General features: G+C 46.3%; 1 protein-coding gene across 1 annotated transcript; it reads left to right on the plus strand.

Annotated features, from left to right (window-relative positions):
- The first annotated feature begins 12,363 nt into the window (after positions 1-12,363).
- Positions 12,364-13,302, plus strand: LOC134612071 (olfactory receptor 5V1-like). Its single transcript, XM_063456451.1, has one exon. It carries the CDS (start codon positions 12,364-12,366, stop codon positions 13,300-13,302), a length of 939 nt encoding a protein of 312 aa, XP_063312521.1.
- Positions 13,303-17,092: the final 3,790 nt, after the last annotated feature.

Raw genomic sequence — 17,092 nt, forward strand, 5'->3', positions numbered from 1 at the left:
TTTTTTGCCTAGTTTTTGCATTTTTTAAAATTAATTGTTTGGTGAATTAATGTGTACATTTGTGTGCACTATCAGTTGTTTGTGCTTATTGATTTGAATATAGATCAATATAGATATAGAGTGCACGTCAGAGCAAATTTATGAGTACAGTTATGGATCTGTGTATAGTGCCTGTAAGCTTTACCGGATATATTTTGCCATCGTCTACGAATTGTTTCATGGTCATGAATGCAAGGCCTTATTTGTGTATATTGAGTCATTGTTCTAAAAATCCTTATTTGGTCAGTGTAGGTGCATGTTTGTGTGTATTTTTATTGTTTGCAAATGTTTGTGTTTCTTTGTAAAGATTTGTAGCACATGTTTGTGAATTGAGTGAATGTACTTTTAATTATTTTTTGTAATTGTGTTTTCATACATGTATTTATGCACTTTAATTTTGTACATATTTATGGCTGTATTTGTGTGGTATTTCAATGATTGTGAATGCAGGGCTCTATTTGTGTGAAAAGTCATTCTATGTGTGTGAATACAGGAGTATGATTGTGAATGGTAAGTGTGTGTAGTTGCAAGGGTTTTTTGTGTGAAAGGTCAGTGAATGTGCATGCAAGGTTTAATTTGTGCAATGTCCGTGTGCAAATTTAGGAAATCTACATGTGTGGTGTGTCATTGTGTAACAAAACAGGAGTGTATTCCTGTAAAACACCAATTTATTTAAATGTATTTGTGAGAATGGTCAGTGTGTGTGTTTGTGGGAATCTATATGTGTGAAAGGTCAATGTGTGTTTGCAGGTGGGTCTCTTTGTGTGAATGATCAGTATACGTTTGCAGGGGTCCATTTGTGAAAATGATCAGTGTGCATGTGTGTTTGCAAGGATCTAAAGGTGGTACTTGTGCAGTGTCAATATGTGTGAATGCAGTATGTTTAGTGTGTCATACTAGGCCCCATATGTTTCCATACCAGTTATCACTGCCCCTTTACCTGTTAACATTAGTGATGTCGCGAACATAAAATTTTCCGTTCGCGAACGGCGAACGCGAACTTCTGCAAATGTTCGCGAATGGGCGAACCGGGCAAACCGCCATAGACTTCAATGGGCAGGCGAATTTTAAAACCCACAGGGACTCTTTCTGGCCACAATAGTGATGGAAAAGTTGTTTCAACGGGACTAACACCTGGACTGTGGCATGCCGGAGGGGGATCCATGGCAAAACTCCCATGGAAAATTACATAGTTGATGCAGAGTTTGGTTTTAATCCATAAAGGGCATAAATCACCTAACATTCCTAAATTGTTTGGAATAACGTGCTTTAAAACATCAGGTATGATGTTGTATCGATCAGGTAGTGTAAGGGTTACGCCCGCTTCACAGTGACAGACCAAACTCCCCGTTTAACGCACCGCAAACAACCGCAAACAGTCCATTTGCACAACCGCAAACTCCCCATTTGCACAAGGTTGGATACCAAGCTAGCCATGTCCCGTTCCTTGTCCTCACTGATGTCATTGAAGGCAGTGGCGGATCCAGAAGCTAATCTCGGGAGGGGCACTGGCAGATTATTTTAAGAAACAATCCAGGCACAATAACCACTACAGCTCTCTGTAGTGGTTTTGGTGCCAGGAGTTGCTGTGGCGCCCTCCCAGAGTAAGTAGTCAAACTGTTTAAAAAAATGTTTGATAACTTACCCATGTCTGCCGGGATAGGGGTTGTAGTGTGTATGTGTGTGAGGGGTGCAGTGTGTGTGAGGGTCGCAGTATGTGTATGAAGGGGTAGTGCGTGTGTGAGAGGGGTGCAGTGTATGTATGGGGTAGCAATATGTATATTGGGAGCAGTGTGTTTGTGTGTAAATGGTGCAGTGTGTGTATTGGGAGCAGTGTGTTTGTGCGTGAGTGGTGCAGTGTGTTTTTGTGTGAGGGGTGCTGTGTGTGTGTATGGGGGGCAGTGAGTGTATTGGGGGCTATGTGTAAGGGGGGCTGTGTGTGTGTGTGTAAGGGGGGCTGTGTGTGTGTGTGTAAGGGGGGCTGTGTGTGTGTGTAAGGGGGGCTATGTGTGTAAGGGGGGCTATGTATGTAAGGGGGGGCTGTGTGTGTAAGAGGGGGGGCTGTGTGTGTAAGAGGGGGCTGTGTGTGTATGGGGGGGCTGTGTGTGTAAGGGGGGGCTGTGTGTGTAAGGGGGGGCTGTGTATGTAAGGGGGGTGTGGGTAAGGGGGGGGACTGTTTATGTAAGGGGGGGCTGTGTATGTAAGAGGGGGGCTGTGTATGTAAGAGGGGGGCTGTGTAGGTAAGAGGGGGGGCTGTGTAGGTAAGGGGGGGGCTGTGTAGGTAAGGGGGGGCTGTGTAGGTAAGGGGGGGCTGTGTAGGTAAGGGGGGCTGTGTAGGTAAGGGGGGGCTGTGTAGGTAAGGGGGGGCTGTGTAGGTAAGGGGGGGGCTGTGTATGTAAGAGGGGGGGTTGTGTAGGTAAGAGGGGGGGCTGTGTATGTAAGGGGGGGCTGTGTATGTAAGGGGGGGCTGTGTATGTAAGGGGGGGCTGTGTAGGTAAGGGGGGGCTGTGTATGTAAGGGGGGGCTGTGCAGGTAAGGGGGGCTGTGTGGTGCAGTGTGTGAGGGGATAGGGGGGCAGATAAAATATATATTTTTTTGTTTTCATTATTAAATAATTAAATAAATAAAGCTAATGTCCCCCCTCCCTTCTTACCTTTGCTGAGGGAGGGGGAGACATTGCTTTCTCTTCCATTCCCTGGTGGTTCTAGTGGGGGAGTGAACTCTAACCTGCAGCTCAGGCTAGAGTTCACTCTCGCGAGAACGGAGCGTTGCCATGGTAACGCTCCGTGCTCGCGAGAGGAGAACCCGGCGGAGCTGCAGGTAAGAGCTCCCCCGGGTTCTCTCTCTCACTCCCTCCCCTGCCGGCCGCCCAGCAATCTGCCTGTGTGGGCCGGGGAGGGAGATCACTGATCTCCGGTCCGTGCAGGCAATCAGCAGGGCTGGTGCTTGGATAGCACCAGCCCTACGTGGGCCGGCAGGGGAGAGCCTCAGGCAGCAATATTTTCTCGGGGGGGGCAATTGCCCCGTTGCCCCCCCCCCTGGATCCGCCAATGATTGAAGGTCTCTTCCTCCACCCAGCCACGTACAACACCAAGGGTCCCCGAAAGGTGACAGGCCCCCTGTATTTTTTTTTTAAATGTACACTATTGTTACACCAGATATGAGTTGTACTGGTGTGACACTGTGCCCTGGCAGGCCCTGAAACGCACACGTGTGAAGGAAACTGACTGCTATTATTTCACAGTCAAATTTCTAGTTTTTTTTTTAATGTACTGTGTACCAGATATGAGTTGCACTGGTGTGACACTGTGCCCTGGCAGGCCCTGAAACGCACACGTGTAAAGGAAACTGACTGCTATTATATTACAGTCAAAATTTTTTTTTTTTTTTAAATGCAAGCTATTGTGACACCAGATATGAGTGGTGGCACTGGGACCACCTTAAAAATATTGGATATCGCTAAAAATCATGATCACTATATACTTTCTCTACAAACCTCTAAAACGATCCAAACTACTCATCCATCCGCTATACCACTTTATCCCACCTAGAACTAGTGCCCAGTTAAAATACTCTTACTTACCCACACTCAGTCATGCCACACACATTTCACCACTACTCTCACTGAATCCCTCTGACTACGGCTAAATTCATCTTCTACATCAGAACACTACTCCTAAGATTGGGTTGTATCCATGTCTCGGGTCTTTCATTTAGAATAGGGGCAGCTTTGGTCTCCTTCAACACTGACACTCCAGTGCATATTATTAAAAGATTGGGCAGATGGAAATTCTCAGTCTACAACCGATATATTCCTCATCCTGAGAAAGAAATGAGGAAAGCTTTTAACAGTTTGGCTTTGTAAATTTGATGCAATAAGTGTGTTTTTCTTTAATACCTTTTCACCCTCTTTGCATGAACCCGATTTACATATATTACTAATATGTTTCTGAACATATATATTATATTATTCACTCACTCACTCACTCACTCACTCACTCTCTGGGCCGGCCTAAGACATCATGCTGCCTAGGTCCAACAATAAATGACTATGGGGGATAATGTATAATAAACACAGGTTACTGGCTATGGGAGGATAATGTATAATAAACACAGGTTACTGGCTATGGGAGGATAATGTATAATAAACACAGGTTACTGGCTATGGGGGGGGGATAATGTATAATAAACACAGGTTACTGGCTATGGGGGGATAATGTATAATAAACACAGGTTACTGGCTATGGAGGGATAATGTATAATAAACACAGGTTACTGGTTATGGGGGATAATGTATAATAAAGACAGGTTACTGGCTATGGAGGATAATGTATAATAAACACAAACACAAAAAAATAATAATAAAAAAAAAAAGAATGCAGCTTCAGAATTAATCTAAATTGTATGCTGTCTAGGAGGTGGGAGGGTCTGGGAGGGAAGGTCTGCTGCTGATTGGCTGGAATGTGTCTGCTGACTGTGAGGTACAGGGTCAAAGTTTACTCAATGATGACGAATAGGGGGCGGACCGAACATTGCATATGTTCGCCATCCGTGGCGAACGCGAACACGCTATGTTCGCCAGGAACTATTCGCCAGCGAACCCTTCGGGACATCACTAGTTAACATCTGTTTCATTCAACAGTAGATAATCCAGACGTTCAACAGGGTAGGAACTTCAACAGGATTTATTAGGAACAGAAACACAAAAAATATACATTTATTTTCTCCCAAGCCTTAGTCATGTATAAATAAGGATTGATGCTCAAACATATATTTTTTTGAGTTCCTGTTTCTAATACATCCTTTTTGAAGTTCCTGCCTTGTTGAGATTAGGGATTCTCTACTTTTGGCATCTTGTTTTTAGGCAGTGGTCCTTCATAACAGAGTGCACAAGGCTGGGCTTTGATTTGCTGTTCCCTAGAGTGCCACATCATATTACTACTGAACTTCTGTTTCAGTGTTATTTTTCTCTCTTCAAGTTGTCTTCATGTAGTCTTTTTTTTTATATATAAATCTTATTTTTCATTAAAGTTTATAACAAGTAAGATAGAGGGAAAATAAATTAGATCTAGGCACTCAGGATTGCTGCAGGAAGGTAGTTAATTGGAACAAAAAGTGCAATGTTTCGGCCTACACAAAGGCCTTTATCAAGCTTGTGTAACATGCTCATCCTGACCTCGCGATGACGACGTCGGCGTGCGTGTGACGTCACGCGTGAGATGCGCATGCACGTTCTTGGGTCAAAGGCCGGGTACGGCCTATCAGATTAATGGGAAATGTATTTAAACTCCTTTCTTACCTTTCCTCATTACCCTGTCATGGTTTCCCTAGTGGTTGTCCGAGAGTGTGTGTGACAAACTCCCCTTTTTAAGTGAGCTTGCCATGAGTTCTTGGAGCGGCCTGCTTGCCAGCCTTCTGCCAACAGACTATGGGCCCTGCAGGGAAACCTGTAAAAGACTACTGAACATGATCAACTCTTAGCACTGATTTCCCCAGAACTGTTTTGGGCATGGGGCCATGCTTGCTGTCGGTCAAAACTATGACTTCCAGGAAATTCCTGAACCCCTGAACCGACCTGGGTGATTTTTGGATATGTTGTTCACTCAGATCAGGTCTATCAGGTATGGGGCTTTGTGTGTTTCCAAAGTACTTTCTGGGGTTTCATAAAATTGTATGTTTTCTCTGTGCTCAGAGATAATTAGGTTAGATTAGTACTGTGCCTGATTCAATTATCTCCCAAGCACAGAGGAGAGATTCTATTGTTTGTGTATAGGAGTGTCTCACTGTATGACTCTGTTTTTATTGGTTTGTTCACTTTGTGTCCCTGTGCCCCACAAGGTCCACCTGGGTGTCGCCCTTGTTGGGAAACTTGCATAAAAGGCTAGTGTGCCTCCATTAAAATGCTATTTTAGCTTATACTCCAAAACTGTGGGAAAGAAGATTTGCTCCTGTGTCTGCTGTTCCAGCTGTCGGGAGACTCAACGGGGAAGTCCTTGTAAGGACTAGAGCTAATTCCCCATCCGGTTCCAGAGCTCCCAGGAATGAGTGTCGTCCAGTACCTGGGGGTACCAGAGCTCATTCCCCATTCGGCTCCAGGAAGGAGGTGGCGGCTCCTGGACCCCAGTCAAGCCATGGTGACAGAGGGCAAGAGTGCTCAAGTTTTACCCACTGTTCCAGCTAGGAAGCAGTCCTTGGCGGAGTTACCCAGTTGGGGTACCAGGTGATCCGTTACAGTGTGTTTCTGATCGTTTATTTCTGGTTATTGACTTTGGCTTCATTTGACTTCCCTGTATTGTGGTATCCCTGACTTTTGGCTTTCTCTCATCGTTGTGTCTCATGCTGCATCCCTGACCTCGGGAAGTATTCGGACTATTCTCTGGTACGTTAAGTTCGGGCACTCTAAGGTCCAGTAAGACGTTACCTGTTAGTCCTAGGCAGGGGCGGACTGACCGGTCGGGCACTTCGGACATGGTCCGAGGGCCCGGCCGGGAGGGGGGCCCGCCATCAGGGGGCCCGGCCGCCCCTTTAAATGCTGCAGCCGCCTGAGCGCTCTCTTAAGAGCCTCAGGCGGCTGCAGCTTCTCACCTCCCCTCCCCTGTAGCTGTGCGGTCCGCGGTCCCGGCCGGAGTGATAGGAAAGTGCTCAGTGTGCACCTTCCTGTCAGTCCGGCCGGGTACAGGAAACAGAAACTTCTGTTCCGCGCGGAACAGGAGTTTCTGTTTCCTGTACCCGGCCGGACTGACAGGAAGGTGCACACTCAGTGTGTGTGCACCTTCCTATCACTCCGGCCGGGCACCGCGGACCGCACAGCAGCTCGGCCACGCTACAGGGGAGGGGTTAAAAAGAGAGTGGGGGGGGTTAAAAAGAGTGGGGGGGTTTAAAAGAGAGAGGGAGGGAGGGGGGCTGTTAAAAGAGAGTGGGAGGGAGGGGGTTAAAAGAGAGTGGGAGGGGGGGTTAAAAAGAGAGTGGGGGGGGTGGTAAAAAGAGAGTGGGAGGGGGGGTTAAAAAGAGAGTGGGAGGGGGGGTAAAAAGAGAGTGGGGGGGTGGGTTAAAAAGAGAGTGGGAGGGGGGGTTAAAAAGAGAGTGGGGGGGGTTAAAAAGAGAGTGGGGGGGGTTAAAAAGAGAGTGGGAGGGGGGGGGTAAAAAGAGAGTGGGAGGGGGGGTTAAAAAGAGAGTGGGAGGGGGGGTTAAAAAGAGAGTGGGGATAGAGTGGGGTGGGGGGTTAAAAAGAGTGGGGGGGTTAAAAGAGAGTGGGGGGGTGTTAAAAAGAGAGTGGGGGGGGTTAAAAAGAGAGTGGGAGGGGGTTAAAAAGAGTGGGAGGGGGGTTAAAAAGAGAGTGGGAGGGGGGGTAAAAAGAGAGTGGGAGGGGGGTAAAAAGAGAGTGGGAGGGGGTAAAAAGAGAGTGGGGGTTAAAAAGAGAGTGGGAGGGGGGTAAAAAGAGAGAGGGGGTGTAAAAAGAGAGGGAAGGGGGTAAAGAGGGAAGGGGGTAAAGAGGGAAGGGGGTAAAGAGGGAGGGGGGGTAAAAAGAGAGAGGGAGAGGGGTAAAAAGAGAGAGGGAGGGGGGTAAAAAGAGAGAGAGAGGGTGGGTAAAAAGAGAGAGGGGGGGTAAAAATAGAGAGGGAGGGGGGGTAAGAAGAGAGAGGGAGGGGTAAGAAGAGAGAGGGAGGGGGTAAAAAGAGAGGCAGGGGGAGTAGGAAGAGAGGGAGGGGGAGTAAGAAGAGGGTGGGAGTAAGAAGGGGAGTAAGAAGAGGGGGAAGGGGGGTAAGAAGAGGGGGAGGGGTGGAGTAAGAGGAGGGCAATTGCCCCCTCCCCTGTCCGCAGGCACCGTGCGGGCAGTCGGCAGGGGAGGGAGGAAGAGAGGACCCGGGAGCTCAGCCTGCAGCTCCTCTGGGTCCTTCTTGCGCGAGCACAGATCGTTGCCGCGGTTACCACGGCAACGTTACGGCTCTTGCGAGAGTAAACTCTAGCCCTGGAGCTACGGGCTAGAGTTCACTCTCAACACTGTGACCACCAGGGATTCCTGGTGGTCGCAGTGGTGAGAGTGAACTCTAGCCCCATAAACACACTGCCCCCACACACCATACACATTTACACACATTGCCTCACACACACATACACTGCCCACCCATACACACACAGCCCCCCATACACACACACACTGCCCCCACACACACCATACACATTTACACACATTGCCTCACACACACATACACTGCCCACCCATACACACACAGCCCCCCATACTAACATTGCCACACACATACACAGCCCCCTCATACACACATTGCCCCACACACCCTACACATTCACACACTACACCCACTCACACACACTGCACCCCTTACACATTGCACCACTGCTCCTATACCCTACTACAGCCTCATATCCCAGCAGACCCCAGGTAAGTTGTCAAACTGTTCTTAAACAGTTTGACTACTTACTCTGGGAGGGGGGCCCGGCCCTCCTGGCACCATAACGACTACACAGAGCAGTAGTGGTTATTGTGCATGTATTATTTCTTTAAATAATCTACAAGTGCCCCAGTAGCCAGCAAGCCAGCCAGCCCAGAGGCCGGCCAGCCAGCCAGCCCACAGGCTGGCCAGTAGCCAGCCAGCCAGCCCACAGGCCACCAGTTAGGCTTACAGCCAGCAAGCCCACAGCCTGCCAACCGCAGCCAGCAAGCCACAGCCTGCCAGCCAGCAAGCCACAGCCTGCCAGCCAGCAAGCCACAGCCAGCAAGCCACAGCCTGCCAGCCGCAGCCAGCAAGCCCACAGCCTGCCAGTCGCAGCCAGCAAGCCCACAGCCTGCCGGCAGTAGCCAGCAAGCCCACAGCCTGCCAGCCGCAGCCAGTAAGCCCACAGCCTTCCAGCAAGCCCACAGACTGCCAGCCAGCAACAGTAATTAAGGTAAGAGGAGCCAACTTGGCCTAGGTATCAGCGAGCTATGTTGTGTTGCTATATTGTGAATAGGAACCAGAGTGTTGGAGACCCCCCTCCAGGCCCCATTAGACTCCATTGTAGTCTCTAATGGGACCTGGAGGAAATTCTTTCTAACACACTCTCTAAAGGACACTGAGATAGCCTCTGCTAGAAAGACCCCCCTCCATGGCCCATTAGCCCTCAATTGTAGTCTCTACTGGGGCCTTGAAGGGATTATTGCACTTTTGTTCCTTGTGTCTAAAGATTGTGTAGGGTGTGGCTGGAGGCGGTGCATGGAGGCGGGACATGGGTGGCGCTTGATGCGGAGTGTAGGTGGGGCCTGTAAGGGGGCCCTTGATTTATTTTGCCCGGGGGCCCTGAGGGTTCTCAGTCCGCCCCTGGTCCTAGGTGTGATACAGCTTGGTAAAGGCCACTGTGTAGGCCCGAAACGTTGCACTTTTTGTTCCAATAAACATGCCTTCCTGCAGCAATCCTGAGTGCCTGTACCTAATTTATTTTATATACTAAACTGGGTTTTGCCAACCATGGCCCTGAAAAAGCACAGGGATTCCTAAGTGTGATTGTCGAATCCTCAGTTTGTGAATTACTAAAGTAACAGAATGGGACAAGCAGGTCCTAAAAAGAGTACAGTTAAAGATCTGTGATGCAGGAGATGTCAGAATCAAACATAAAAAAAGACAACAGACATTAAGGTGTGAATGGTTTACCTCTTTCACCCTTGGCTACCTGGTAGAGGTTAGGGAACAAAACAATGGCTGTGCCATCTACCAATATGAATCTGCCCAGAGAGCAAAGAGGAGGGCTATGGCTGAGAACATGACAGAAATACACCTTCATTGCAATTATTGTTATATATAGGTGTATAGGTGCGTACTGGAGTTGTCAGCAAATCATTGGAATGTCTCTTACATTATGAAGCAATACCCCTGCCCTAGTCAGTTTTTGTCTTATCTCCTCAGTGCGAGTTGGAGATGGTAAGAGTGGACCCAGCAGCCGCTCTGTCCCATCCATCTCCCCAATCCAGAGATACAAATTGCCTGTGTGGGGGTGCAGAGTGCCAATCAAGGATGTGCTTTGGCTTGGTGGTATTTTTTAAAATCGGATAGAGACAATGCCTCCACTGCCTAGCAAGACAGAATAAGTCATGACTCAGGCGGATCTCTCTACCCTCCAGACATATCAGATCACACCAGTTTTCAAAGAGGTAAAAAATGCTTTTGGTGAAATGGGGACTGTTTGGAAAAGTTAGAGCAGTCTTGGTAAGATGTTCATTTTGAGAACTGCTACACATCCCAACCAGGAAAAATATGGGTACAACCACTGTTTGAAGTCTGCCTGAATTTTATGCAGCAAGGGTAGAAAGTTGGACCAGTAGAGTTCTGCTGGGTCCCCCGTCATTGACCATTCAGGTGGTTATATAAAGCTGTAATCCAGGTCCCTCAGTTTATCACCAAATTCCATCTCTTTTAGAGTGGTGAACAAGAAGGTCCAATTAACATGGTCGAACGCGTTCTCGGCATCTGTGGATAGTAAAAGCAGGCATCTAGTCTCGCATCAATCCAGGTGTTGTATGGTAAATAAGCATAGAGTGCTATCTTTAGCCTCTCGACCTGGGAAAAATCCTGTTTAATCTGGGTTTATTAGATCTGGGAGCAGTAGCTGCATTTGTGTGCTAATACTTTCGTGAACAGTTTAACATCCATGTTCAGGAATGAGATAGGACAGTAACTGACACATACTTCAGGATCTTTATCAGATTTCAAGAGAACCGTGATTGTGGCTGCCCCGATGACTTGTTGCAGAACTCTACCCCATCCGCCGCCAACTTATTTAGGGTCTTTGTCAATTTGGCACAAAGTATTGAGAGAATGTCTTGTAATGTTCCTTAGAATCTTTCTTTGTTCCACTTTTTGTCTTTAATAATGAGCTGCAATCCATGAGTGAAGTTTAAGAGCTCAATGGGAAGCCAGCGATAAGGTCATGACTTTAAATTAGATCCTTTATAGCTTTGGTAACAAAATCATTAGCCAACTTGATCTTCTAGTAGACAGATTTACCCTGATTTATATTCATCTTCAGGTTATAAAACCATGTCATGATGGCCCTGAAATAGCACAATGAAAAGCGATTCATGGTTGAAACCCTGCACCATTATTCTGGTAGGCCTTAATCAGTTTACGATCCATGGGTTAGAGGTATTTTTTAGAGATGATAAGGATTGTCTGACAAGAGGAATACAATGTTCTGTAACTCTAGCATTGACACTTCAGTAACCTGCAGATCCTCTTCATTTTCTAAAACAATTCTTATGGGCTTCTTTGTTTCTTCTCCCTTGTATCTATTAGGTAGACAATGGCTTTGATATTGGGGAACCACAGTTCTTGTAGCGTGACACGCACCTCTTTGATTTGTAAACTAGATGACCTAAACATGTATTCAGAAGACATACAAAATATAATAAATATGATGTAAGTATTATCATAAAATTTCAGTGTATCTTGCAGTCAGTGACAAAACTATTGCCAATGCAGCCAGTTCACTGGCACTGTGGCCCGCATGCTGAAGTGCCTATCGGGTGGTACCAGTGTGGTGCTGTGGCCTCGTAACAGAACAAATGGGCCTCTGTAATATCAGCAATGCTGGGAGAAAGCAAAAGCTGGAAACATCCTCCCAGATATATTGGGAGCTGTGTCAGAGGTAGAGCAGGCACAGGCAAGAAGCAGGCACAGGAAGAGGTGTAGAAACATATGCCACTGCTGCCAGAAACATATGCCACTGAACTATTGCACAGTGCTGTGTTCATTGGCTGAGAATTGCGCAGTGCTGTATTCATTGGCTGAGAATATCAGCTGATGCTCTTAGCCAGTGTGTAACCTCTGCACAGCAGGACTTAGCTCAGTGGAGCTTATTTTACCAGGAAATAATGGAACGTGTTCCTGGGTGCACACCCAAGTGAAAGGTACAGCACATGGCTATGCTTGACACATAGACGATCCTTGTTTTTAAAGTAATAGTGTTATAAACCACCAATTCAGTTAACATTTCCATAAGAAAGTAACTCTAGATATGTTGGTGCAATATAAGCATAATGTATGTGATACTATTCCTATACTTATGGCTACTCCTTTAACAGCATTGACATTATTTTTCTACCCTTTAACCTATTTCACTCATCATCAGATGTATTTTTATTCAAAATGTTAATTTTCTTTTGTTACTTGAAATATCCTGTTTTTCTTCTGTTTTCCACAGTCCAATTTTTGTGTTCTATATTTTACTTTACTGTAATGGCATAATGAGAAATGTAAATACATTTCCAATTTGAAAAAGTTGAAAAAAGAAAAATAATAATAATACATTCCACACTTTTGTAGGCATGATAAGATGTACTGGATGAACTGGACAGCAGAGGCAGATTTCACACTTGCTGGTTTGTCCAGTGATGAAAGAATACAGCATTTTATATTTCCTATATTTTTACTCTTATACCTTATGTCAATCTGTGGAAATGTCATAATTGCAACAACAATATGGACAGAACATAAACTCCATACTCCTATGTACTTCTTCCTGGGAAATCTCTCATTCCTGGATATTTGCTACTCATCAGTGACTGTGCCCAAAATGTTGATACCATTGGTTGGTGGGAGCACCAAGATATCTTACACAGGTTGCATGTCTCAACTCTATTTCTATGTGTCCTGCTGTAGCACAGAGTGCTTACTACTCTCTGTCATGGGCTTTGACCGATATATTGCTATCTGCAATCCCATGCACTACACTATTATTATGAACAAAAGAACATGCCTCCAACTGGCCATTGGTATTTGGCTGGTTGGCTTTCTCACATCTATCATACATACAGTCTTCACTGCTCGTTTGCCCTACTGTAATTCTCACATGATCTCACATTTCTTTTGTGATATTCCTCCTTTGCTAAAGCTTGCATGTTCAGATACTTTCCAGAACAAGTTACTTATCCTCACAGCTGGTGGCTTTTTAGGACTAAGTTCCTTTGTACTGACTTTGGTCTCTTATATCCAAATTATTAATGCTATCTTGAAAATACGCACAAAGTTGGGAAGAAGCAAAGCATTCTCAACATGTGCTTCACATCTTGTTGTGGTCATCCTATTCTTTGGCAGTATAAGTTTCATGTACATGAGGCCAACATCCATCTACTCACTGGAGCAAGACCAACTTGTTTCTCTTTTATATGCTGTAGTAACTCCCGCCTTGAATCCTATCATCTATACATTGAGAAATAAAGAGGTTAAGCAAGCTCTAAAGAATATCCTTTGTAAAACTTTAATTCTAAAATGAAACTTGTTTACTCAATTAAGTTTTAGCATTCCAGTCATGTATATGGCTTGACACAGACATATCTAATTATTTTCTTCTCTCCCTTTTATAACTTGTATTCTGAAAGTGCGGAGTGGCCTTCAACAAACCCCTTATGTTGGCTCAATTTGGTCCACCATTTCAGGTGTTTGAGGACATTGGACAGAAGGGAACATCAATGCCTCTGTTGATTTTTTTTTTTTATAAAAATAGAATCTTTATAAAAAAAAAAACTAATTTAGATTGCATAGAAAATTTACTGAAATGTTACTAAAGCTTTCTGAACCAGCTGATTTTTGACAAAATGTTGCAAAGTGCTAGCTTTTCCACAAATTTTCACATCTTGCAATTTCCCATAAATTCATCAATTACAGTGATGGGAACAGGTATCTACTCCTGTGATGCTCAATAAATGTATTTGACATGTCACTGCACATATGCAGATATATTCATTGAGGATCATGTGATCTCATGGGTTCCTACACAGTCCTTTGTTTTGTACTGTCACACAAACCATGTGCACAATAATACAACAGTGATATAGCTCCTGATGTTTCAAGCCACTAGTACCAAGCTGATGTTGGTGCAGTTCCAGAAGATGAGTAATGAGAAGGAAGAAAGCAGGTATGTTCTTCAGTTAAATCTAACTTCAATACATTGCAACAATGTGCAATGTAAATCAGCAGTGGCCAAGGCCAGTAAGGTATTGTCATGCATGAAAAAGGGCATTCATTCTTGGGACGAGAATATCATTTTGCCTCTTTATAAATAACTGGTAAGACCACATATTGAATATGCTGTGCAATTTTGGGCACCTGTTCTAAAGAAGGATATTATGGCACTAGAAAAAGTATAGAGGCGGGCTACAAAATTAATAAAAGGAATGGAACATATCAGCTATGAAGAAAGGTTAACAAATTTAAACCTATTAAGTTTAGAAAAACGTCGCCTGAGAAGGGATATGATAACATTATATAAATATATTCGGGGCCAATACAAACCATTGTGTGGAAATCTACTCACAAACCGGACTTTACATAGGACACGAGGCCATGCGTTTAGACTGCAAGAAAGAAGATTTCGTCTAAGGCAAAGGAAAGGTTTTTTTACTGTAAGAACAATCCGGATGTGGAATACGGATCCATACAGATGTTGAAACAGCTACTGGATGCATACTTGCAAAAACAGAATATTCAAGGATATAATCTTTCAATGTAGGGTAATAACTACTTGATCCAAGAATAAATCTGACTGCCATTCTGGGGTCAAGAAGGATTTTTTTTCCTAGCTTGTTGCAAAATTGTGCTTCAAACTGTTTTTTTTGCCTTCTTTTGGATCAACAGCAAAAAAACAAATGTGAGGAAGGCTGAACTTGATGGACGCAAGTCTCTTTTCAGCTATGTAACTATGTAACTATGTAACATTGATTACTTTAAACAATTGACTTCATTTTGTTGCCATCTGCGCTACATACACATTCAGGGGATCATAACAAATTAAACTCAATAAAACCTGACTTCTCTGACTTCTATGCCCCCCTCCATTGCTGGTTGCAGCTTCAATAAGGAACCATCTGCTACTGGACAGTTGACTCTCAAACATTCATTAGTTTCCTATTTAGAAAACTGGAGAAAAAAACTGGAGAAAGATACAAACAGAGTAAGTGTAGTGATGTCGCGAACACAAAATTGTCGGTTCGCGAACGGCGGACGCGAACTTCCGCAAACGTTCGCGATTCGGCGAACCAGGCAAACCGCCATTGACTTCAATGGGCAGGACATGTGTCAACTTGCCCAAATGCAATGCCGCCAACAAATTTCTTCTGTTGTCACAAACCACTTTGCCGATCTCCAGTTGGTGCGGAGTCAGCCACTGATCCACCTGTGCGTTCAGCAGGGGCGGGCTGGGAAGGGGGGCAGGGAGGCAATTGCCCCCCAGGCCGCCCTAAACCCAGGGCCACCCACACCCAGCAAAGAAAGGAAAAATCAGAATCCCCTGCCTCTGGCTGAGGAGTCAGATTTTTCAACTTACCTCACTCTCCCTGCAGCCTGCAGTCAGTGGAGTCGGCCGGCCTCTCCTGATGATGTCCGGAGGAGGGGGCGTGACTTTCACTGCTCTTCTCACAGGACCGCTGGGGAGTCTGGGAGAAGAGCAGAGGAAGCCACGCCCCCTCCTCCTGACATCAACAGGAGAGGACGACTTTACTGGCTGCTACTGTATGCTGGTTGCTGCTCCTGTTGGCTGCTGTCCATCCCTCCCTGGCCTAAGGTAAGACTCAGGGACGGGGGAAATACACTTTAGTGGGTTTTTTTTTATTCCCCTCCTCAGTCCCTGTCCCCTTAGTCAGCCACTGTCCTCTCCTCAACCCCTGTCCTCTCCTCAGCCCCTGTCCTCTCCTCAGCCTCTGTCCTCTCCTCAGCCCCTGTCCTCTCCTCAGCCCCTGTCACCCTTCCTCAGCCCTGTCCCCTTAGTCAGCCCCTGTCCACCCTCCTCAGCCCCTGTCCCCCCTCCTCAGCCCCTGTCCCCTTAGCCAGCCCCTGTCCCCTCCTCAGCCCCTGTCCCCATCTCAGCACCTGTCCCCACCTCAGCCCCTGTCTCCACCTAAGCCCCTGTCCCCACCTCAGCCTTAGTCAGCCCCTGTCTCCACCTCAGCCCCTGTCCCCACCTCCCCTTCGTCAGCCCCTGTCCCCTTAGTCAGCTCCTACCTCAGCCCCTGCCCCCCTCCATAGCCCATCTCCTACCTCAGCCCCTGTCCCCCCTCCTCAGCCCCTGTCCCCTACCTCAGCCCTTGTCCCCCCTCCTCAGCCCCTGTCCCCTTGGTCAGCCCCTGTCCCACCCTTTCCCTGATCCTTTCCCCCCTCTCAGCTCCTGCCCCCTTCCTCAGCCCCATGCCCCCCACCACAGCCCCATAACACCCCCACTACAGCTCCTCTCCCCCAATTGCAACCCATATTACCCACACCACAGCCCCTTTCCCAAATTACCACTACCACCCCCTGTCCCCCACTACAGCCCTGTCCCCTTACTCAGCCCCTGTCCACTGGTTTTAAAAGTGTAAAGTTTGGGTGTGTGTGTATGAGTATGTCTGTGTGTATGAGTATGTCTGTGTGTGTCAGTATGTCTTTGTCAGTCAGTATGTCAGTATGTCTGTGTGTGTGTGCGTCAGTATGTCAGTATGTCTGTGTGTGCGTTAGTATGTCAGTATGTCTGTGTGTGTGCGCATCAGTATGTCTGTGTGTGTGAATCAGTATGTCTGTCTATGTGTGTGCATCAGTATGTCTGTCTATGTGTGTGCAAGTATGTCTGTCTATGTGTGTGCAAGTATGTCTCTGTGTGTGTGCCAGTTTGTCTGTGTGTGTGTCAGCCAGTATGTCTGTGTGTGTGTGTCAGTATGTCTGTCTGTCTGAGTCAGTATGCCTGTAACAGTGTGTCTTTCTGTGTGTGTCTGTGTGAGTACCAGTATGTATCTCTGTGTGTGTGTCAGTATGTGTGCAAGTATGTCTCTGTGTGTGCCAATTTGTCTGTGTCAGCCAGTATGCCTGTGTGTGTCAGTATGTCTGTCTGTCTGAGTCAGTATGCCTGTAACAATGTGTCTTTCTGTGTGTGTGTGTGTGTCTGTGTGCCTGTCAGTGAGTGTGTGAGTGTGCCTGTCAGTGAGTGTGTGTTTTTTAGTGTGTGCCAAATCAGCAAGTGTGTGTGCCTGTCATTGATTGTCTTTTTAGGTGACTGCTTCCCTTTCCCCCCACACACACACTTTCAATCACATGGGAAA

Source organism: Pelobates fuscus, chromosome 5 (genome assembly GCF_036172605.1).
Source record: "Pelobates fuscus isolate aPelFus1 chromosome 5, aPelFus1.pri, whole genome shotgun sequence".
Lineage (NCBI taxonomy): Eukaryota > Metazoa > Chordata > Amphibia > Anura > Pelobatidae > Pelobates > Pelobates fuscus.

Bases quoted from the DNA above. Each gene is read 5' to 3' on its own strand.
- LOC134612071 (XM_063456451.1), top strand. From the start codon at position 12,364: ATGTACTGGATGAACTGGACAGCAGAGGCAGATTTCACACTTGCTGGT.